Genomic DNA, 24,230 nt, shown 5'->3' on the forward strand with positions numbered 1-24,230 from the left:
GAGAGAGGCTATGAAAAGAAACCTGGCTCTGGTCTCCTGACCATTGTTCTGAGCAAGCTGAAAACACTGTTATAATGGCTTCGATTTGATTTATTCACAAAACACAAGTCACTTTCAAAACTGTCATGTGGCTTATTTTGTAATGTGATTTAAAGCTGGCTAAGCAATTTTGTTTGTGCAGCTTTTTGTCATACTGTACACTCTTAAAAATAAAAGTGCCAAAAGGTTTTTTTTTTTCAGTGATGCCATAAGAACCTCAAAAAACCTGTCCAAATAGCTGAGAAAAGCATCTCAATAATACACAAGTTATCCATACATCTCCAGCCCATCAAATAACATCTTGTGAAGTGAAAACTATGTGTTTATGAAAGACAAATCCATCATTAATTCGTAATTGGCCAAAATACCAGAAAATCCATAATAACACTATTTATGGAAAGTCCATCCCTTGTTGTCCTATCACATCAAAACCCACAAACATATTCGTTTCGGAATATTTTTGCATTGTTATGGATAAAGGATTCTATCCATGGAAGGAAAGGTTTGACGTTAAAACAGCTTAATGATGGATGGTTTATTACAAACTTGCAGCTTTTTACTTCAAAATATGTTAATTGATGGACTGGAGTTGTGTGGATTATTGTGCTGTTTTTATCAGCTGTTTGGACTCTCATTCTGATGGCACCCATTCACTGCAGAGGATACACTGGTGAGCAAGTGATGCAATGCAATACATTTCTTCCAATGAAGAAACAAGCTAATATTTTTTTGGGTGAACTTCTCCATTAATGGTTAATCTCTTAACCGTAGATGCCAATAAAGAACCTTTATTTTCTGTATCTGCCACAGAACAACATCAGAGAAAATACTCTTGAAAGACTGAAGTGCTTTGTGTGTGAATGAAAGCAAAAAAAGAGGAAAAGAGAGAATGAAATGACCTGCGTGACCATGTGTCTCATTTGTTCGGTGGTCTCGGGCATGTAATTCCTTCATGCTGAATTTTAATAGGATAATGTACTTCATGTCTCACACAGTGCCACACTTACAGGTCTTATGAACTACCAGTCAGAGGAATACATGAATATATAACACCATGAAGCATGATGAAAAACATCATCTACACAAATCCTCAAGGATGAACTCCTATCTTCACACCTGTTTTTATACTCAAATGGAACTGGCTAGTATAGTACAATACATACTTGTTTTAAAAGCGAAAGGTTACTAAAAATTAGCATGTTATTGTTTTTCTGAGATAGGAAGCAGCTGTTTTGTATCTGAATTATCCTTATTGTGTACACATGAATATTCAATATGATAAAGATAAATTGCTGGTTGATTGCAATTTCACTTTTTTAATGTTAGTTAGTGTGTAATGTTGCAGTTTGAGCATAAACAATATCTACAAAGTTACAAAGCTGAAAGTTCAATGCAAATGGAGATATCTTTAAAAAATCTTTTAAAATTCTGGCAGTTTAACGGCTGGTAGGGGCTACAGCAAGTTACTTCCCGGGTACGTGATTTAACAAACATAGATAAACCCCGCCCTCGGGAAAAGGCAGCAAAGGGGGCAAGGCCATGCTGTGCTGCTTTAGAGAAGAGGAAGAGAAAACAAGAGGTGCACGTAAAAATCTGTTCATATGTGAATCGTGATTCTGTCTTCTAACGATTCTAATGGATTCACAAGTTTCAAAATCAATGTTCTAAAGAAGCGGTTCTTAATACTGTTCCTCGCATCCCCCTGATCTGAACATGCTCAGCATCTCTCTCTCTCTCTCTCTCTCATTCAGCTCAGCTCCAACAATGAACCAATCACAACACACTGGGCTAGCTAACCTATCAGAGCCCATCGCCTATTCCTGAGGGAGGGGCTTCATAAAAGCAGGAAATGATCAGAGCGTTTCTCAGAGAAAATACACAGAGCTGTATAAAAAAAATAAAAAATATGAAAAAAAAAATGTGTTTTTTTAAAAAAAAAAAAAGAATCAACAACACATAACACACCACCCCATAAACACAATCAAGCCTAGAGAAAAAACAGTGAACCACCCCTTTAAATTCAGATGAGCAAAAACCTTGTTCACTAACTATTATATTTATTAAATGTAAAATAACTTTAATTTACCTATTAAATTATTTCATACACCTCAAAGAATCCCAAACAATTTTGCTTTTTTGTTTATTTTTCATTTATTATTGATTTATTGTTAATTGTTGAAGGCTTGGATATGTAGTTTCTTTTTAATATAACTGGATAGTCTGATACATATGTAGTTTTATCTGAATTATCTGTGCCCTCGAGAAAAATATGAAAAGATTGATGGAATCTTTTCTCATTGATGGAATACCTCCAGGCATTGCTATAAGCTCATATTTGATATTGCATTGCATTATATTCAAAGGAGGTCTATATTCTTTAGACAAAAAATATCACATCACACCACACCCCACAAAAGCCCCAAAAACAAAACAAAAAACTCTTAAAATTTACACACAGTGTCACAAAAACAAAACTTGAGATATCAAAACCAACCTTTTTTTTTCTTCCAGGAAAGGAAATGTAACAGAAAAGGAAAAGATTTGCTAGTGTTTGACAAACTACTGCAAAATCAGCATAACCATTTTTGTGCTGTTTGATCCGTATATTGTGTAGAGCAGCTGGACATGCAGTCGTCATCATGCACACATTTGTTTTAAGTGGCTTAAAAACAAACTTAGCATATAAAGCCATAGTAGAATATTGCAAATGCTATAAAATGCATTTAAAGTTAGTATAAGATGACAGGATTGACAGAGAAATGAGTATTTCTGTGGAATCGACAAAAAGCAAAGTCTAAATCATTTTGAGTGGTTGCATGAAATCCTTGAATTGATGAATTACTAACAGCAAATTCAGCATTTTTAGTGCTCATTGATGAATTATCTGATGAATTGCCTCCGTTACGGCGAGGGAACACTTTAGATCATTCAGCACCTACTTTATATGACACTTTTTCTGCTCATGATCCACTGGCAACTGTCCCCTGTTTGACACATGGAACCAATTTCACTGTAGTCTGATTCATCTTCATTTTCGTCCCAAACCATTCCAGGTTTTTATTTATGGTACATAAAGTTCTATGTCAGGGGGTCGTGTGTGTGTACAATCTCATTTTAAAGGGCAATTAAAGTTTACTCTGCAAGCCATTTCCTGACTGCTTTAATGAACACTAACTGTCATCTCCACCAAAACATTCGTTACAGCAATTAGAGCACAATATCAGCGATCTCTAGCCCCAGCTGATATTTTATTAAGATTATGCCTCTGGTTAAAACTGCACAAATTTAGCTTGAATTAGACAGATTTTATATCACTTTTATATCACCTTTAGAGAGTTTGCATGACATAGCCTACAGAATGGCTAGATTGGTTTGTTATTTGTGTAAAAATAAGATTTCATTCTAGGATACTTCTAGGATAGTCTAACATAAAATGAATCACATTTTAGAGGTACTTTAAAATGAAACGTTTTGGCCATAGCATCTCAAATGAATGACAGTTATAATTTAACTTATTCTCCAGACATTTTTAAAGATGAATCTTTGTCTAAAACAGTATCCTTGCGCCCTCTGTCGAAAGACATTGCAACTGCATGTGAGACTGTATGTTTTGATAGATAGATAGATAGATAGATAGACAGATAGACAGATAGATAATGTAAAGTTAGATTTGCCTTTATATATATATATATATATATATATATATATATATATATATATATATATATATATATATATATATATATATATGTATATATATATATATATACCATTTCTTTAATATATATATATATATATATATATATATATATATATATATATATATATATATATATATATATATATAGTAAAAGACAGACAGGCGGATAGATACAATGAAGTTACTATAAATATCATAGCTCTATAATAGCAAATAGACTTAAATATCCACCGAAGACGTTTTATGCGGAGGAAACACGTCATTGCAGGGCGGAAGTGTCATCTGACGTGGCATGAGGGGCGGAAACGCTTGTTTGTGTTTTGGTTCTAAAGGGGAAGTTGCGAGAGAGAAAAGAAAGGAGGAGACTTGATCGGGGTTCGTAAAATTCCCACTAACCGACCCCAATAATAAAGAAAACCTCTCAAAAATTTGAGCACCCCGTCGTCGGAGATCAGTTCACGCAACCTGACGCTGACATTCAGGTAAAAAGACACCGAATACCTCAGTTGAATGTGCCGTTTTCTGATTTGGCGTATCCTTCAAGCTAGTTAGCCACTTTAGCTCGCTAGATTTCGTCAAAAACGTTACAGGCCCCTTGCCCTTATCCAACCTACGCAAGACATTAAACCTGATCTCTTCAGCCTAATATATACATTATCCATGCTCTTGTTCATTAGAAGCGTGAATGTGTGTTTATAGTGGTGTGCTTAGCTGAGGCTCATGTCGGAATGCAGTTTGGGTGCAAACAGGGTGGAATGCTGGAGTTAAAGTGAAGTTGCAAATCTGCATCTTATCAGCTTATTATATTGTGCTTGTTTTCTGATTCTCAGAGCTATATGCTTGATCGCTGTGGTTTATCAGACTTGGCATCTGACCTGATGTGGGCTGTCTTTGCAAGGAACAAGACAGCTTGTTCCTTGGCTTGAGGCTCAGGGGTGTGTTGAAAAATAGAGGAATTGTTTAAGTTGGGTTAGCTTGAGTCTAACCAATGCCGACTTGCTCTTCTTTAGAGTTATGAAGTGCTGTGATGTTGATAATACAGGTTTATTTTGGGAAAATGATTCATGGACAGGATGTGTGTGTGTCAACCTTCAACAGAAATCACAGGTTTGTTTTTGTTAGGCCTGTCATTAAAATGAGACCACAATCTGACCAGCAGCAGTTGATTAAAACCGCTTACAGGTGATGAGACTTTTGCAATGTCATGACTTGTTTCACTTTGGAGTTCTGTATGTAAGCCACTGTGACAGAGTGTGAATAGACAAATGTGGTTGTTATATCAGCTGCTATACATACCAAACGGATGAATGCAGCAGATTTGGCATGGTTTGCATCTCAAACCAGACACACCAGGCTTGCTTCTTAAGGAGTTGGTTTATGTCCTTTAATGTAGACAGAGATCCTGTTGTTGATTTGATGCGAGTGTCAAAGCAGGTCTTGGTCTCTCTTATAGAAAGATCAGCTTATGATGATGCAACCCCACAGCAGCCACACGAGCATCAGGGGTCTGTTTTTATGTTCTCCTATTTCACAACAGCAGTAACTGTGCAGTTTTGACAGTGAAAGTGTTTTCCTGCTGTTTTAAGCCTTGAGGTCAATGCCACAGTAAATGTCTATCAGTTTTATTACCATCCTTTGAGTTGATGGCTGCATCTCTGGTACTGTATCTCAGGTATGTGTAGTCATTCCGAAGGCTGAGGTACTTCATTGGGAAGTGACATGTTTCCCCAGCTTTTGAATTGTCGCATTGGGATAAATGAGCTTGCTTGTTTTGACTGCTTACTCAGGACATTCTGTGCTAGAATGGGTTACCATGGCTACAGACATTTATTTCTGCAAGGATTTTCAGCAATGTTAAATTATGTTCAATAAAACAGTAGTTTTCTGTGTTTTTGATGCATGATTACAGTCTGTACGGTCTGTAATGTCATGGATAACTATTGAGTATATTGTATTGTTTATTTGAATATATTGTAAGGTGTAATTCATTCCTGTTGTTATTATAGTGCTGATTTTTTGTCAGTCGTCATGACTCTAATTTTCAGTGTCTTTCAGAAAGCATTTTAATATGTTAATATGTCACATTTCTTATTGTTAATGTTGAAAGCAGTTGTGCTTACACCTGTGGTCTAAATGGCCTCCTAGTCATAATAATTTATGTATATATATATATATATATATATATATATATATATATATATATATATGTATGTATGTATGTATGTATGTATGTATATGTATGTATGTATGTATGAATATATATATGAATCTAAATGATTTTTCAAAACTCTTACCCAGTAATGACAAAGTCATAGAAATTTGATTATCATAGTGAATTGTATCATTTAGCAAAACAGTGTAATTGGCAGTGTAGTAATAGTGTCATATATTCAGCTGAAAGACTTAGATGTGTAAATCAAATTACATTTTTGTTTAATCCAGTATTTTTAGTCTAAAAATGTGCATGCCTCCAACCAAAAATAGCATTTGAGTTACTAGCTGTTATCGCTATAGCCAAGATGAGCAATTCCCCGTACGAGAGCTCTGACTAGAGAAAAAAGAGAAGAAAGAAAAGATCTTTGTCTGTAGTCAACATGAAAGTGCTCTTTTTCATTTCTCTTTTTTGGTTACATGTTGTCCTGTGCAGCCAGTACTGGGACAGCTCTCAGTGTGTGAGTGACCGCTTAAAGGAGACGGGGTGATTGACGACTGTCATGGCCAATAGGGGAGGAGCAACACGCCCCAACGGGTCCAACGCGGGCAATAAGATCTGCCAGTTTAAACTGGTCTTGTTAGGAGAATCGGCTGTGGGAAAATCCAGCCTCGTACTGCGCTTCGTCAAAGGGCAGTTTCATGAGTTTCAGGAAAGCACAATAGGAGGTAGGGGGTTTTTGTATTTAAATATGTGTGTACCTGTTTGCAGATGTTCTCAACGGCTTGTCTCTTTTGCTTCCAGCGGCCTTTCTTACACAGACGGTGTGCTTGGATGACACAACGGTAAAGTTTGAGATTTGGGACACAGCCGGACAGGAGCGCTACCACAGTTTGGCCCCCATGTACTATAGAGGTGCCCAGGCTGCCATTGTAGTTTATGACATCACCAATGAGGTGAGCAGTTCTGTTTTTTAAAGCTCTTCGTGAATGTTTTATACTGTGACTAACTTAGTGTCACATTTCTCTGTTCTGCTTCTGTTATTGTGCCTTTCACTTTCTTCACCTTGAGAGTCGTTTGCAAGAGCAAAGAACTGGGTTAAGGAGCTTCAGAGGCAGGCCAGTCCAAATATTGTCATCGCACTGTCTGGGAACAAGGCTGACCTTGCCAACAAGAGAGCTGTGGACTTCCAGGTATACATGACTTCACAACACGAACAAAGAGAGTTTTTATATCTGACCATCGCTGTCTCCCTCACCTGAGCTGGTTTATTTCTACAGGATGCTCAATCTTATGCAGACGACAACAGTTTGTTGTTCATGGAGACGTCAGCAAAGACTTCCATGAATGTCAATGAGATCTTCATGGCCATTGGTAAGGTTTTACCACATCAGTGATGATTTAAAATATTTATAAGATCTTGGAAATGCAACATAGTATTCTTTGTGATACTCTGGTGCTAGGGTGTATTATTAATTATTATCACATTTTTATTTAATAAAGCATGATTTTTAATTTGTACTTTTATTTAGAAAGAATTCATTAAATAGATCAAAAAAAGTGAAAGTTAAAAAGGTTTTAATTTAAAATAAATACAGTTCTTTACAGCTTTCTATTAATCAGAGAATCCTGAAAAAAAGTATTACGGCTTCCACAAAATATTAAGCAGTGAACTGTTTGCAACATTGATAATAATGAGAAATGTTTCTTGAACACCAAATTAGCACATTAAAATAATTTCTGAAGGATCATGTGACACCGAAAATTAGTGTAATGCTGAAAGTTCAGATTTGCCATCACAGGGATAAATTTCATTTTAAAATATATTAAAATAGAAAAGAGTTTTAAACTGTAATAATATTACTGTTTTGACTGTATTTTTTTAATTAAATAAAGTCAGTCTTTATGAGCATAAGAAGCAACTTTAAAAACATTAAGAAGTGTTATAGTGTTAATTTCTTGTTTTGTGTCTCTTCAGCGAAAAGGTTGCCTAAGAATGAGCCCCAAGCCGCCGGAGCCAGCAGTGGGCGGAGTAGGGGCGTGGACCTCACAGAGACAGCCCAACCCACTAAGGCCCCCTGCTGCAGCAACTAACGCAAAACAAATCCCCCTCCACCAAACTCTGTTACCGCGACAACTAACGCAAGGTCCCGCCCTCCAACTTGGTTTTTGACTAACTAATGAAATGCGTCCGCTTTCCCCATTTTCCACAACTCTCTTACGCTGTAACAAAAGCTCTGCCCCGACCATGTAGCTACAGTGTTTTTGTTGTTTTTCTGTAAAGACCCAGGCCTCTTACTGTATTCATGCTTAAGTTCATGCAGTGTCTCCGAACTGTAATATATGCCGTCACAGATATCCATCAAAAAAAAAAAAAAGATCTGAATTCCATTTGCCTGACCTGGACGAAAGGGGTGGGGCCTCTTCAAAGGTTCACCTGCCCTGTCATAATTCAGAACGCTTCTTTTTCTCAAATCTGTTTTCATCTTTTTTATGATTTAGTTTTATAGAAATGTACTTTTCAGAATAATGGATGCATGTATCACTACAAAGCCTGAAAATGGTAAATCAAAGTTTTAACCTTATACAACGGCACACATGGTGAGAGAGGACGTGACGAGTTACCCCGGCCCCTTTGCTCCACCCCGTCTCGTTTCCCAGCTCTTTCCCTCTCGCTCTGATTCTGGATGTCCCAGCGGCTCTTTTTTTAGTGGCAGACTGCCCACTTCCTGAGGCTGTGCCGCCAACAAAAAGCCCACCTCCTTCTTAATCACACACACATAGCCAAGATCCCGCCCCCTTGTTATTCTCTAACCAGTTAGCAAGCCTTCACTTTTTTGTCAGCTTTATTGGCACCATCCTTTAACTGAGTGAATATGTGGCTGCGCTTTCATTCAGCATAAAAGGCGTTAAGCTAAAAAAAAACATCTACGTAAGATAAGTAACTTCCCTTTCACAAACATGCACCAGTCACGCTCGCACTCTTCTGGTTCTAACTCACCCAGGTGTTTCTTACTCCATGCCTTGCACTAATTTTTGGTCTTGATATTATCTCTTGCAAATACTGCCAGAGTGATATAAATATATATAAATAATTTACTGTAAATAGGGTGTTGCAATGTATTCGTCTTTTCCATTTACTGTTGCAGGACTAATGCTTGATAGGGAGTTAGATAATCATTAAAAAAAAACAAAAAAAAAACAATTGTACAGTAACTAAGAATTGCTTTGATGGGGTTGGAGTTGTTTCTTTTTCACAAATGGTTAAATTATAATCAATGGTGGTCTTATAAAACGTATGTAGTGTTATTAACAAACAAAAAAAAGCTTTTCTTTAGTGGTCTGTTTTGTAATTTTCATGAGAAAGCAGAAACCTTCACAGATGTTTTTGTCACTAAACAGTGTCCACATCAACAGATTATGATAGTTCTTCCTCTGCTTTTCGTCCTGGTATCGGACAACACATACACTTTTAACATTCTCTCAATCTTCTACATTTCAGGATACTGGTACCACTTAAATTCGCTGCTACATTCAATCTCTGTCTTTTTTTTTTTTTTTTTTTTAAGTGTCCCCTCTTTGAGACTAAAAATGCAGTTACCTAAATATTACCATTAATGTATCAAATAAATTTCTTATAAATGGTATTGATAATATTGTGTGTTCTGAGGGCCAAATTAACTTCTAGTCTTATGACTGTGTGGAATTCTCCTCGCAGTACGGATTCTTGTGTTATAGCATTTGTTTGTAATAATTACCCATAATAAGTAAATTGTACCTTGAGTCACAACACCTTATTTGTTTGCTCATAAAGGACTGATTGCTGATTTTATTCCATGACTGATTACAGATAAGCTTCATTTTACAAAGTGTTTTCCTATTTTCTTATAGTCATACCTGTCTGTTTAATGATTACCTGTGTTTTAACAGGTGATCAGTATTTAAATCTCTATATAAATATTTATAGTTTAAGTTTTAGTAATTTGTGTTTTTGCCATTTTATTAGTTTTTTTATAATTATACAGTGTCCATTTTTATTTTAGTTTTCTTTTTTTTTCAGTTAGTTGCAAAGGCAAAAATTCTATTTTTAATCAGCTTTCATCTAAGGTTTATATTATTTTTATATTATTATTTTCAGGTTTTAATAGTTTTAGTTTTATTTAAGCCCCTAAGCATGCAACTGCTGTTTAATCTGAAGTTAAACCCTTTTCATGTAACTTTTGGAGGGGTCTGCAGGTCTAAAGTATGTTTACTAAAGAGATGACATGAGGACTAGGCCCTGATTGTATCAAAAGCATGTTATTCCTGCAAGTGGCTTCACAGGCAGAACACTGCTGATAAAAATACCTTAAACCAGCCTAAGATGGCTTCTTGGCCGGTCAGGATGATTTAAGACAAGTTTTGGGGACTCTTTATTCCAATTGGGAGGCCAGCTTGTTCAGGATGGAAGACCCATTTTTAGCAGGACTGTTGAAAAAATAATTTTCGAGCAAGTAATTTTAGAGACAATAATGTCTCTACAAACCATGTCTAACGCTTTTAATGTATTTGACCTTGAAAGGTTCGTTTAGAAAGGGCATATTTGTATCCTTCTCGAATCATAACGGGATATTCATTTGTGCCTCCCCTAGCGGAGACGAGGCGGATTTACAATGTCAAATAAAAAAGCAGGGATGAACGCCATGTCTGATCCCGCTGTTGAGCGGTAGAGAGAGCGAACACAGCGGGCGGACTTCGAGGATTCGAGTCGGAGCGCGGAAGCAGGCTCGATGTCGGAGAGCGCGGGGATTCCTCAGGGCTCCCCGGCGGTAGGTGCAGCGGGCTCGGCTGCGGCTGCGCCAGGGGTCGGTGGAACCGAGTGTTCGGGCGCTGCTGTCGGTTCTGCACGGATCGCCGTCAAGAAGGCGCAGCTCCGCTCCTCCCCGCGTCCGAAGAAACTGGAGAAACTCGGTGTATATTCCTCGTGCAAGGTACAATAGAGATGTAAAAACATTGTTTACGTCTACAGTGCAAAGGAAAGACTCGCTTTTATTTGTTTAGCTGATAGCTGAAACTAGCTGTTACCTTACTTTACCCACTCTTGAATTTGCAAGCACAGCACAAAAAGACATTGCTTTGTCTTTCATTCTTCTAAACTACGAATGTGTTTTCTTTCGTGCTTTAGCCACAACAAAATAACGCACAACAAAAATATATTAATGAACTCATATCCGTGATCTGCAGAGATAATACCGCTGTGTTTGCCCATAGTGGGCAAGATGACGTGAACACTGGGTGCTCTTGGCGGGTTGTCAGTTTATTTTTTCTTTTAACAAAGAATGCAGATTATTAAATTGTATTTCGCCGAGTCAGACAAAAGTTTCACGGTGCGAGAGTTCTGCCGGAACGGGAGACACAATCTGAAGTTGATTACTCAAGAGGAGAGAGCGTCGTCTTTGTTTTGACAGGATGACAGCTGCTAAAGGGGCGTGGTTTGCTGCCGGGGGCGGAGGCTGCTCATTGTTGTCAGATCAGGCACACGAAACATATGGAGGTCCTCAAATGTTGAAATATTTAAATAAATCGGCAAATACTTAATTGTATTAATGAAACATAAAAACCATAAAGGTATTTATTAAAGCACTAAAAAAGTATTGTATTTCATTATAGCTGTAGTTTTGACTATTTATTTTCATTCTGTTTTAATTTGTATTTTTATTTCAGCAAGAAGGTTGTCTCTTTATTTTCGTTTTTAAAGTTACACTCAGTAATAGTGGGCATTACTTTCAAACTTGAGTGTGTTTAGACATGTTTCAACATTTATTTAATGATTTATTTTTCTAGTAAGTTTGAGTAATTTTGGCCCTTTACAGAGTCCATCAGCATAAACTAAGCAAGGCTAAATAGTCCTAAAATCCCAACACCTGGAAATCACAGTTTTTCTATGGACTTAATTACATATTTGATTTATGAATAAAATAGTAATAAATAATGTATACAAGAGTCTATTGGTTTCTGTGCAGTACTTTAATACATTTGGTGTATGAACATATGTTAAGTTCCTGTGGCTCAGTGGTAGAGCATTGTGGTAGCAGCACAAAAGGTTGTGGGGTTGATTCCCAGGGAACACGTTAGGTAAAAAAATGTTAGCCTAAATTTACTGTAAGTCGCTTTGGATAAAAGCATCTGCTAAATGCATGAATGTAAACATATTCTGAAAGTAGTCATTTTACTGTCTTATTTTGTGGCTGATCTTTTTCATTCTCATACAGGCTGAAGGAGCTTGTAAGTGTAATGGCTGGAAGAGTCAAAACCCACCTCCAACTCCGCCCCCTCCAACCCCGCCCAGGGCTGAGCAGCCAATTGCAGTTAACTTAATGGAGCCCTGCAGAAGCTGCAGCCACGCCCTCGGTAAGGACTGTTTGTGTAATAGCAGAGTTCAGGAAGATGAAATCCCATTCATGTTATCCACAGAGAAATGAATGTTTAGTGTTATAATACAGGTGCTGGTCATATAATTAGAATATCATCAAAAAGTTGATTTATTTCACTAATTCCATTCAAAAAGTGAAACTTGTATATTCATTAATTACACACAGACTGATATATTTCAAATGTTTATTTCTTTTAATTTTGATGATTATAACTGACAACTAAGGAAAATCCCAAATTCAGTATCTCAAAAAATTAGAATATTACTTAAGACCGATACAAAGAAAGGATTTTTAGAAATCTTGGCCAACTGAAAAGTATGAACATGAAAAGTATGAGCATGTACAGAACTCAATACTTAGTTGGGGCTCCTTTTGCCTGAATTACTGCAGCAAGTTACCGTGGCATGGAGTCGATCAGTCTGTGGCACTGCTCAGGTGTTATGAGAGCCCAGGTTGCTCTGATTGTGGCCTTCAGCTCTTCTGCATTTTTGGGTCTGGCATATCACATCTTCCTCTTCACAATACCCCATAGATTTTCTATGGGATTGAGGTCAGGCGAGTTTGCTGGCCAAATAAGAACAGGGATACCATGGTCCTTAAACTAGGTACTGGTAGCTTTGGCACTGTGTGCAGGTGCCAAGTCCTGTTGGAAAATGAAATCTGCATCTCCATAAAGTTGGTCAGCAGCAGGAAGCATGAAGTGCTTTAAAACTTCCTGGTATATGGCTGCGTTGACCTTGGACCTCAGAAAACACAGTGGACCAACACAGCAGATGACATGACACCGCAAACCATCACTGACTGTTGAAACTTTACACTGGACCTCAAGCAACGTGGATTCTGTGCCTCTCCTCTCTTCCTCCAGACTCTGGGACCCCGATTTCCAAAGGAAATGCAAAATTTACTTTCATCAGAGAACATAACTTTGGACCACTCAGCAGCAGTCCAGTCCTTTTTAAAGCGAGACGCTTCTGACGCTGTCTGTTGTTCAAGAGTGGCTTGACACAAGGAAAGCGACAGCTGAAACCCATGTCTTGCATACGTCTGTGCGTAGTGGTTCTTGAAGCACTGACTCCAACTGCAGTCCACTCTTTGTGAATCTCCCCCACATTTTTGAATGGGTTTTGTTTCACAATCCTCTCCAGGTTGCGGTTATCCCTATTGCTTGTACACTTTTTTCTACCACATCTTTTCCTTCCCTTCGCCTCTCTATTAATGTGCTTGGACACAGAGCTCTGTGAACAGCCAGCCTCTTTTGCAATGACCATTTTTGTGTCTTGCCCTCCTTGTGCAAGGTGTCAATGGTCATCTTTTGGACAACTGTCAATTCAGCAGTCTTCCCCATGATTGTGTAGCCTACAGAACTAGACTGAGAGACCATTTGAAGGCCTTTGCAGGTGTTTTGAGTTAATTAACTGATTAGAGTGTGGCACCAGGTGTCTTCAATATTGAACCTTTTCACAATATTCTAATTTTCTGAGATACTGAATTTGGGATTTTCCTTAGTTGTCAGTTATAATCATCAAAATTAAAAGAAATAAACATTTGAAATATATCAGTCTGTGTGTAATGAATTAATATAATATACAAGTTTCACTTTTTGAATGGAATTATTGAAATAAATCAACTTTTTGATGATATTCTAATTATATGACCAGCTACTGTATAAAAACCTGTCAAAAAAAACCTACATTGAGTCAGGGTTAAGTGATGGTCTTTTCACTCAAACAACTTAAACTACATATTTGAATATTTTGCAGTAAACTTTAAGTATATTGTGTTTTTTTTGAACATTTGAAATCAGTTACTAACAGTCAGCAGTTTTATTTTGTACTGTTTATGCTTCAGCTATGTCAATGGAAATGCTTCTTACAAAGTTACAATTTTATTCTTTTGTGTTCCTGGCCAGGTGACCATGTGACACATCTGGAGAATGTGTCAGAGGAGGAGATGAACAGACTGCTTGGAATTGTGCTGGATGTGGAGTACTTGTACACATGTGTCCATAAAGAAGAGGATCCTGACACTAAACAAGTTTACTTTTCTCTCTTCAAAGTGAGTTCTGTTGTTGCACATTGTGAAGTGGTGGTTGCATGCGCTACAGTGTGTGACTCCCTGTTTTGGAAAAATTCTAAATAATGTTTACTGAATGAAATAGTGACAGCTATTCTGTTTATGTAGTACAAGTCATGTAATTAGCAAAACTAATGTTTTTGAAATAAGTCTCTTATGCTCACTAAGGTTGCATTTATTTGATCAAAAATACAGTAAAGTGATTAATATTGTGAAATATTATTACAGTTTTAAATAAGTGTATTTTAAATATAATTTATTCCTGTGATGAGATTTCATTAGATTCCATGTTGATTTGGTGCTCAATAAACATTTCTTGTTATTACTGTGTTAAAAACAGTTGTGCTGGAAACATGATACATTTTGATACAGGATTCTTTGAGGAATATATCGTTCAAAAGAACAACATATATTTGAAACAGATAGCTTTTGTAAACATTATAAATGTCTTTACTGCCACTTTAGATCACTTTTTAATGCATTCTTGAGTTGCTGAATAAAAGGATTAATTTCTTTAAACAAACTGACCTGCAATTTTTGAACGGTTGCGTATATTAATATATGTTTACATTCTGATGTGTTTAATCAGTTTACTACTAATTGTCAATCTTACCTACCTATATTTGTTGAAAATGTCTTAGTTGCTACGGAAATGCATCCTGCAGATGGGAAGGCCTGTGGTAGAAGCTCTGGAAAGCCCACCTTTTGAAAAACCAAGCATTGAACAGGTAGCTGCTTAAATTGTAAGGCTGTGATCTCCATAGGCAATGAATAATGGACGATCAGTATGCATTTCATCAACGTCTCATTCTTCGACATTTATTAAACCCCTCAGTCTGGAATATTTGGTAAAAATATTTGGTCAACTTTTTCTTCACATCACATTCAAACATTATGTCAGTATCAGGTAGTGTAAAAGTGCAAATATAGATAAATTTCCTATACGGTCAATAGTGGCTTTATTCTGAAACAGGCATATGAAACAGGACATTCTGTGTTTTGAGCAACATTGTTTTTTTAGTTTATATATAGGCAGTGTACTTTGCCTGTGATGCATGAATCAGAGAGATACCGAACAACTCTACACACATTCCTCACATCCTTGTAGCTGGTGTCACACATACATTTTTTTCGTGTGTTGTTGTTGCAGGGTGTGAACAACTTTGTGCAGTACAAGTTTAGCCACCTACCGTCAAAAGAGAGGCAAACCATTGTGGAGCTTGCAAAGATGTTCCTCAACCAGATCAACTACTGGCAGCTAGAGACGCCCTCACAAAGAAGGCAAAGAGCACCTGATGATGATGTGGCTGGTTATAAAGTCAATTACACCAGGTGAATGTTAGTTTAGTTGAGTTTAGGGGCACCTCGTTTTCCATAGAGGAGCAAAAATGTAATTTTGTTCTTTTCTATTTTGCACCTTATTGTCATTTAGAGATTATTGGCTTTGTTTATTTTCCTAAAGTGCCAATATTATGCACATTTACAAGCCTTAATTTTATTTTTGGGGTCTGCTAAATTTATTTTCCCATGATTTAAAGTTCAAAAACCACATTATTTCTCTCATATTGTACATTTCTTCAGCACCTCTTTCCACCTTCTTCCTGAAATTCTCTTATTTTGTTCATTTAAAGCAAGCCTTTCTGAAAAGCACAGTTTAAAATCCCCAGACCCCACAAGAACACACATATATAATAATAAAAAATATATAAAAAATATCTCCTCTTTATTGAAAGTCCATACAATGTTTTTTGCCTTCGCAACAATAATTTTTTTTTTTCTCCTCAACATAGTGAAATCACCAACTATTCTTAGTGGGTGGGCCAAAGTAGCCAGTAGGCGGTTATTATACAAATATGTAACAGTGATGTAGCAAAGTCTTTGTAATCGACATTAGTCAGGGTTGCGCCATATTTAATTTTTGACTGGAATAAAAATGAGGCTGTGAAGAATAGAAGTACTGTACAGTGTCTTGAATGGTTAAAAACAAAATACAGTTGGTTCTGTTGACAAAACATCATTTTGAAAATACTTTCAGGGGACAAAAACTTGTTTTGAAAGTTGTGAGTTGTGAAAAGACATGAACTAGGACCTTTATACAGTTATAAGTCTATCCCTCCATTTAATACATATTTCTGGTCTTCTTGTGTGTTCGTGTTGCAGGTGGCTGTGTTACTGTAATGTGCCCCAGTCCTGTGACAGTCTCCCTCGGTATGAGGCCACACAGATTTTCGGCCGCACTTTCCTGCGCTCTGTGTTCACTGTAATGAGGAAACAGCTGCTGGAACAGGCCCGGCAGGAGAAAGACAAACTACCACCTGAGAAACGCACACTCATTCTTACACATTTCCCCAAGTAAGCACGCAACCACACAGACAGAACTTTCCACAAATAACAGGTCCATTATATGTGTGTATGTGAATATGTGTGTGTTGTGTGCAGGTTTTTGTCTATGCTGGAAGAAGAGGTTTATAGTCATAATTCGCCCATCTGGAGTGAGGACTTCATGGTTCCTTTATCAGGTGGACAGATTCCCACAGGTGATTAGCAATGGTAGAGTTCATTTTATTGGGTTGTATGTGTCACATGGCTATGTAAACAGACTTCTCTCTTCTCTGATTGGTGCAGTGATCAGTGCTCCACCTGTGACCCGCCCCCTGTACTACAGCAGTAGTCCCGCCCCAGTGGAGCTGGTTGGAGGAGGCAGTGTAAGCCCAGCCAGGAAAACAGCATCCGCTTTGGAGCCCAATTCAGGTATCAGCTTATTTTATGACATTTTATTCAGTACCTTTGCCATTTATGTAGTCTTAATGATGAATCTAAATTATTGTTCAAAAGTTTGGGGTCAGTAAAGTTTAAGAATTCATACTTTTATTCTGCAAGTATGCATTAAATTGATCAAAAGTGACAGTAAACACTTGCACAAAAGCAGCATATAAAATCGGCATATAAAATATGATTTTATATCGGTATATAAAAATGAATTCTAAAGGATCAAGTCAAGTAATAGCTGCTGAAATTTCAGTATTGGCATCATAGAAATTTTTTACATTTATTAAAATAGAAAACAGTTATTTTATATTGTAATAATATTTCACAATATATAGTTGTTACTGTATTTATTAACTTAAAGTACCCCCTGAGATTTTAAGTTAATATTACAATAATTTAACTTAAATGTAATGTTCAGTTTATTGATGAAGAAGACATGCAATGAATGTGAGGGTTTTATTTTGAAAAATGTAAAAATGTAAAAATATGATTTATAATATAATTATACAGTAATAATTTATAATATTTACACTCTCTGTATGAGTGTATTATTGTTAGTCTTTACATATGTTAATCTTTAATGTAAATCTAAGTTGATGTGTTTAGCTTAAAATTGTGTAATGAGAATGTTGAATATAATATACAACTCCAAAAAATATATTTATATATGTATATGTATGTGTGTGTGTGTGTGTGTTTGTGTTTGTGTGCTGCAGATAGCTGATGTGTTAAAGTTGCTAAACCTTATAGAATCAGATTAGAGGGTCTTAATAGATTTGACTCTATGCACAAATGTAGGTGGAGAGAAGCGAAAGTCTTCTGAGCCGTTGTCTCACGAGGACAGCAAACGACCCCGTGTGGTTGGTGACATTCCTATGGAATTAATTAATGAAGTCATGTCTACAATTACAGACCCTACTGCCATGCTGGGACCAGAGGTAAACAGTGTGTTTCATTTGCTTTTTATATTATAGATGGTTGTACAAAACTCATATCATAGGGACTAGAGCAAAAATAGTCCTTTATACTGTCTTTCTCTTAGACCAGTCTTCTCTCCGCTCATTCTGCACGTGATGAAGCCGCTCGATTAGAGGAGAGGCGTGGCGTCATCGAGTTCCACGTCATTGGAAACTCCCTCAACCAGAAGCCCAATAAGAAGATCCTCATGTGGCTTGTTGGTCTGCAGAACGTCTTCTCACACCAGCTGCCCCGCATGCCTAAAGAATACATCACACGCCTCGTCTTTGACCCGTATGTTTGCTACCATTAACCATTTTAATCTACTTTAACTCCAATTCGCACAGACAAACACCAACAAACAAGTTGGCTGTTGGATCTAAAATTTTCTGAAAATGAACTGTCATGTTCACACTGCCCCAACAGACAGCAACAAACACTCACTGAACATGTTCAGTCAGGTGAAAACAAACTCCAACCAACAGCAGTAGACGCCAACAGGGGTGAAACACTGATCCAACGAAACCCAACAAACATGTTTGTTGGCGTTTGTCTGTGCGGTGTGAATTCGCCTTAAGACTTTAAAAGTCTGATGCCATAGTAACAGGCCTACTGTAGAGGATTGAAGCTTTAAAAACAGGTGTTTTCTGTCATTTTAAAGGGATAGTTCACCCCAAAATTCAAATTCTATCATCATTTACTCACCATCATGTTGTTCCAAACCTGTACGAGTTTCTTTCTTCTGTTCAACATAAAAGGAGATATTTTGAAGTAACCGAACAGTTACTGGGAGCCACTGACTACCATAGTAGGGAGATAATTCTATGGAAGTAGGGGTGTGCGATATATATAGTCTACAGTAATATCCTAATTGTTGTTTAAACGATATGCATTTTTGACATTGAGTATATTGCAAAAACCAAACAAAAACACACCCAGAGAGTGCACGCATACAGATAAGATGTAGGTTACACTACTGCACAAGCACATTTTAAGTTGACTCATCTGATATAGTTAATATCACATAAAGAGTATATTTTTTATCCACAAATCAGTATGATTGCAAATGTGATTTTGATTTTTTTTTAAACAGTCCAATAAACGAGAAGTTAATATTAACTGGCTGTTTCATTAAAGAAAATAGTTTCAAGCAAAGCCACAGCAGAACAGTTTTACATCTGAGCAACACACAACAGTGTTTCGTTTGAACTAATCGGTTGAATGAATGACTCCGTGACTTACTGAATGACCCAAAATCTTTTAATATTTTGTTGATACTGATTTAATTTTATTGGTAACAGCCCTATAGTTGGATAATAGGGCAGTTATAGCTGTAACAGCCCTAATGTCTTACTATTTATATTTATTGATTAAATTTAAGAATTTGAGACCAAAGATGATGCATACATTTAATTAGGTTAGAATAAATTGGCCTTATAAATGTAAAAATGCCTATAAAAGCTAAAAATCACCTTAAACTTATTGGAAAAGTGCATTTCTGTTACTTCTGCAAACCAATCACCGCACAGAATAAGAACAATATCAAAAGCAGCAGTCCTAGACCTGCCAAAATACCAGCACAATAACATGCTCAGCAAAATATAATCTAATAAAACGATCTAATTAATTAAAATTCCAGAAAATATTGAGGTATACTTTTTTTGTCATTATCACACACCCCTATATGGAAGTCAATAGCTACCAGCAACTGTTTAGTTACCACCATTCTTTAGAATCTCCACTTTAATGTTCAGAAGATGAAAGAAACTGGTTAATGTTAACCTCTTGCTTCCCGTAAACTGTGACATAACATTGTGATGAGTCAATGCATTTCCTCTTTATACAGGAAACACAAGACTCTGTCTCTGATTAAAGATGGCCGTGTTATTGGGGGAATCTGTTTCCGGATGTTTCCAACTCAGGGCTTCACTGAGATTGTGTTCTGTGCTGTCACCTCCAATGAACAAGTCAAGGTAACAACTGTGATGCATTCCCTTTATTATTTGTTATTATTCTTTCTCACTCATTGCTAGCTTGATCTTTACTCATTTGATTGTTATTTAGGTTATGGGACTCACCTCATGAACCATCTGAAGGAGTATCACATCAAGCACGAAATTCTCAACTTTCTCACCTACGCTGATGAATACGCCATTGGCTACTTCAAAAAACAGGTCAGTGCTGTATTAGTTTCATGACACAAAATACAACTAAAGTGGATGGTGAATTATATTGCCAAGCTCCAAAAATGACAAAAAGTGTGGATGTTCTGCTTAACATCTTTTGTTAAGGGACTATCGCTTTAAGTATATGTCCATATTCTTATTTTGTTTCTCTTGCTTCATGTCAGGGATTCTCTAAAGACATTAAAGTGCCGAAGTCAAAGTACGTGGGCTATATTAAAGATTACGAGGGGGCCACACTCATGGGCTGTGAACTGAACCCCAGCATCCCTTACACTGAGTTCTCTGTCATCATCAAGAAACAGAAAGAGGTGTGTGTGTGTGTGTGTGTGTGTGTGTGAGCATGAGATCTGAGGTGTGTCTAAGAGGTTACACAGTATGGTAAAATGCATTATTTTGTTAATGCCTAAAGGCTTTTCTATCTCTATCTTACCCTCTCTCTCAGATCATTAAGAAGCTTATAGAGCGCAAGCAAGCACAGATTCGGAAAGTCTACCCTGGCCTGTCCTGTTTCAAGGAGGGAGTTCGTCAGATTGCCATTGAGAGCATTCCAGGAATCCGTATGTCTCACTTTTATGTAGTTTTAGATTAAAAAAAAAACTAAAAAAAAAAAAACTAATAAAAAATGTATAATAATGTATTTTGTCATTCTTGAATTAATAACAATAATACAGTTTTAATAATAAATATTACCATTTTAAATAAGCGTGTTCTATTTGAATATATTTTAAAATGCTGTTTATTCCTATAATAGAAAAACTGAATTTTCAGCACATGATTTGTGTCACATGATCCTTCAGAAATCATTCTAATATGTTAATTTGCTGCCCAAGAAACATTTCTTATCATTCTCAATGTTGTGCTGCTTAAAACTTTTTAGTGGAAACAGTGATGTCAAGATCCTTTGATGTATAGATACTTCAAAAGAACAGCATTTAAAAAAATTAGAAATCTAAAATTCAGTCACTTTTGATGTATTTCATGCATTCTTTGCAAAATAAAAGTATTTATTTCTTTTAAAAAATCATTCTTGTCCCATACTTTTGAACAGTACTGAATAAATATTAATTTTATTTCCTATTTATTTCATCAATAATAAATTGAATTTAAACTTTACTGTTTACTTGTCTTTGGACAGGTGAGACAGGCTGGAAGCCTTTAGGGAAGAGGTGAGTGTGTATCTGAGAGTCACAGCTAAACAAATCTTCTGGAAACATGTAGTTTGTTTCATTTGGTGTACTTTTTCACAGCAAAGAGCTGAAGGATCCAGACCAGTTGTACAGCACCTTAAAGAACATCTTGCAGCAGGTCAAGGTAATATATCTGCATTGCTTACATGTTTCAAAAATGATATTTATGAAATAAAACCATAAAACGACTAATTAGGAATATGTATTGTACTCCTCAGTCACATCAGAATGCATGGCCATTCATGGAGCCTGTAAAGAAGAACGAGGCCCCTGGTTATTATCAAGTCATCCGCTTCCCTATGGGTACGTAGAGATCTCTTATACACAATGCACCTTAGGCTTACTTTTGCGCATGTAATGCCTCACTGTTATATTGTGCATTGTAGACTTGAAGACAATGAGCGAGCGTCTAAAGAGTCGTTACTATACCACGCGGAAGCTGTTCATGGCTGACATGCAGAGGATCTTCACTAACTGCAGAGAGTACAACCCTCCTGAAAGCGAGTACTATAAATGTGCCAACCTACTAGAGAAATTCTTCTACACCAAGATCAAAGAGGCGGGCCTCATCGAAAAGTTATCCAGCTAGGGGGCGCAAGTAGTCCGTTGCCCTTTCTACCTCTTTTCTCCACATTTATCATATATAGAACTCCTTTTTATCCCCATTGTTTTTGCATCAAAAGGAGGGTTTTCTGAAATTAAGACATTTAAAGGAATAGTTTACCCAAAAATTCAAATTTGATGAAAATGTAACCTCAGGCCAGCCAAGATTGTTTGTAATCTGTAAAAATTTGGAGAAATTTAGCATTTCATCACTTGCTCACCAGAGGATCCTCTGCAGTGAATGGGTGCCGTCAGAATGAGAGTCAAGATATCTGTTAAAAGCATCACAAGTAATCCACTTGATTCCAGTTTAACATCTTATGAATCAAAAAGCTGTTTGTAAAAAACAAATCCATCATTAAAGCATCACAAGGCATTAACTGATTATTGTGATGTTTTAATCAGCTGTTTGGACTCTTATTCTGACGGCACCCATTCACTGCAGAGGATCCATTGGTGAGCAAATTTTGCCAAAATTTCTCCAGATCTGCTGTGATGACCAAAAAACACGTTTACATTTTGGATGGCCTGAGGGTTATTACATTTTCAGGAAATTTTAATTTTTGGGTGAACCATTTCTATGAAGATAAGTATTTGGCGCATGTGAATGTCCACATGACCGCCATGTGTGAAAAGTCTTTTTCCTGTCTTAAAAATTCCTTCTGCCAAAACTGTGGAACAATTTTACGGTATGTGCGGCTGGATGCTTTTGGTGTGCAGGTGTTCTTGCTAGTGTGTGTATATAATAGTAAAAATCTGTTTATATAGATACAATTTTATGAAAAAAAACAAACAAACTATATTTTATATACAGTCGTGGCCAAAAGTTTTGGCAATGACATACGTTTTTGTTTTGCAAAGTTTGCTGCTTTGGTATTTGTAGATTATTTTTCCACGTTTCTATGGTATACTGAAAAACAATGATAAGCATAGGCTTTTATTGGCAAAAAAATATGAGTCAGTATTTATAGTGTTAACCCTTGTTCTTCATAACCTCTGCAATTCACTCTGGCATGCTGGATATTAGCTTCTGGGCCAAATCCTGTCTGATGGCGATCCATTCTTGCCTTATTAGTTTTTAGAGTTGATCACAATTTGTGGGCTTCTGCTTGTCCACTCGCCTTTTGAGGACTAACCACAGGTTCTCTATGAGATTGAGATCTGGGGAGTTGCCCAGCCACGGATCCAAAATTTCAATGTAATGATCTTCGAGCCACTTCTTTACTACTCTTGCTTTGTGACATGGTGCTCCATCATGCTGGAAAATGAACGGTCATCACCAAATTGCTCATGGATCGTTGGAAGAAGTCACTCTTGCAGGACTTTTTGATACCATTCTTTATTCTTGGCAGTGTTTTTGGGCAGAATTATGAGAGAGCCCACTCTCTTGGTTGAAAAGCAACATGACACATGGATGGGTCAATTAATGTTAGCTGGTCATTTTGTGTCAGGATAAAAATAACAGTGCAATTTGTTTTTTGTGAAAAGTTAATTTTTTTTGGCCAATGAAGATTTTAGCAATTATTTAAAATGCATCTGATCACTCTACACAATAATTTAGAAACAATGTGAATGAACACCACAACAGCTAAAGCAAGAAAACTTTGCAAAACACAAAATTTATGTCACTGCCAAAACTTTTGGCCATGACTGTAGTAGCGAAGGATGTGGCCTACAACTCAGCCAAGAAAAATGACTCTAATTACCTAATGTCATACCTTAAAACAGCACTTATTTATTATTAAACCTAAAGAAATGGTGATAAATACTAGAACTGATACAGTGAAGATTCCTAGTCAGAAACTTGCACATTTGCGGTCTTTATCAGAGCGTGGCGTATTGAGGAGCATTCCCTGTGCAGCGAGAAAAACAGTCTTAATATGCTTCATCTTTATGGCTGTGCTTCAAATGAAAACGTACAGCCTTTGTATGTAAAGGTGACACATGCAATGACTCGCACTATTGTTGTTTTCTAAAATATTTGTACTTTTAAATAATTAAGAGATGGGCTTTGTACTACATTTGGGGGATAAAGCTATTTTAAGGTCTTTGTACCTTTGCTTTTAAAGACAGCATATTTTATAGAATGATTAAATATTTAGAGCAACTAATGTGAAAGAAATGTCTACTTTTGTGTTAGACTTGTTAAGT

The 24,230-nt window shown here is 36.7% G+C and overlaps 2 protein-coding genes across 2 annotated transcripts; both read left to right on the forward strand.

The window, feature by feature from the left end:
* The first annotated feature begins 4,044 nt into the window (after positions 1-4,044).
* Positions 4,045-9,756, forward strand: rab5aa (RAB5A, member RAS oncogene family, a). The gene is made up of 6 exons (XM_019083348.2): positions 4,045-4,221; positions 6,387-6,619; positions 6,696-6,847; positions 6,962-7,084; positions 7,172-7,265; positions 7,870-9,756. The coding sequence occupies exons 2-6, from the start codon at positions 6,454-6,456 to the stop codon at positions 7,983-7,985; spliced, it is 651 nt and encodes a 216-aa protein (XP_018938893.1). The 5' UTR covers positions 4,045-4,221; positions 6,387-6,453; the 3' UTR covers positions 7,986-9,756.
* Positions 9,757-9,997: 241 nt separating this feature from the next.
* Positions 9,998-23,168, forward strand: LOC109098454 (histone acetyltransferase KAT2B-like). Its single transcript, XM_042745922.1, has 18 exons — positions 9,998-10,861; positions 12,143-12,281; positions 14,214-14,359; positions 15,019-15,105; positions 15,528-15,709; positions 16,538-16,729; positions 16,817-16,914; positions 17,003-17,128; positions 17,945-18,084; positions 18,189-18,397; positions 19,950-20,075; positions 20,166-20,277; positions 20,454-20,597; positions 20,732-20,846; positions 21,425-21,455; positions 21,537-21,600; positions 21,695-21,779; positions 21,863-23,168. Exons 1-18 carry the CDS (start codon positions 10,661-10,663, stop codon positions 22,063-22,065), a joined length of 2,400 nt encoding a protein of 799 aa, XP_042601856.1. The 5' UTR covers positions 9,998-10,660; the 3' UTR covers positions 22,066-23,168.
* Positions 23,169-24,230: the final 1,062 nt, after the last annotated feature.

Source organism: Cyprinus carpio, chromosome B19 (genome assembly GCF_018340385.1).
Source record: "Cyprinus carpio isolate SPL01 chromosome B19, ASM1834038v1, whole genome shotgun sequence".
NCBI lineage: Eukaryota > Metazoa > Chordata > Actinopteri > Cypriniformes > Cyprinidae > Cyprinus > Cyprinus carpio.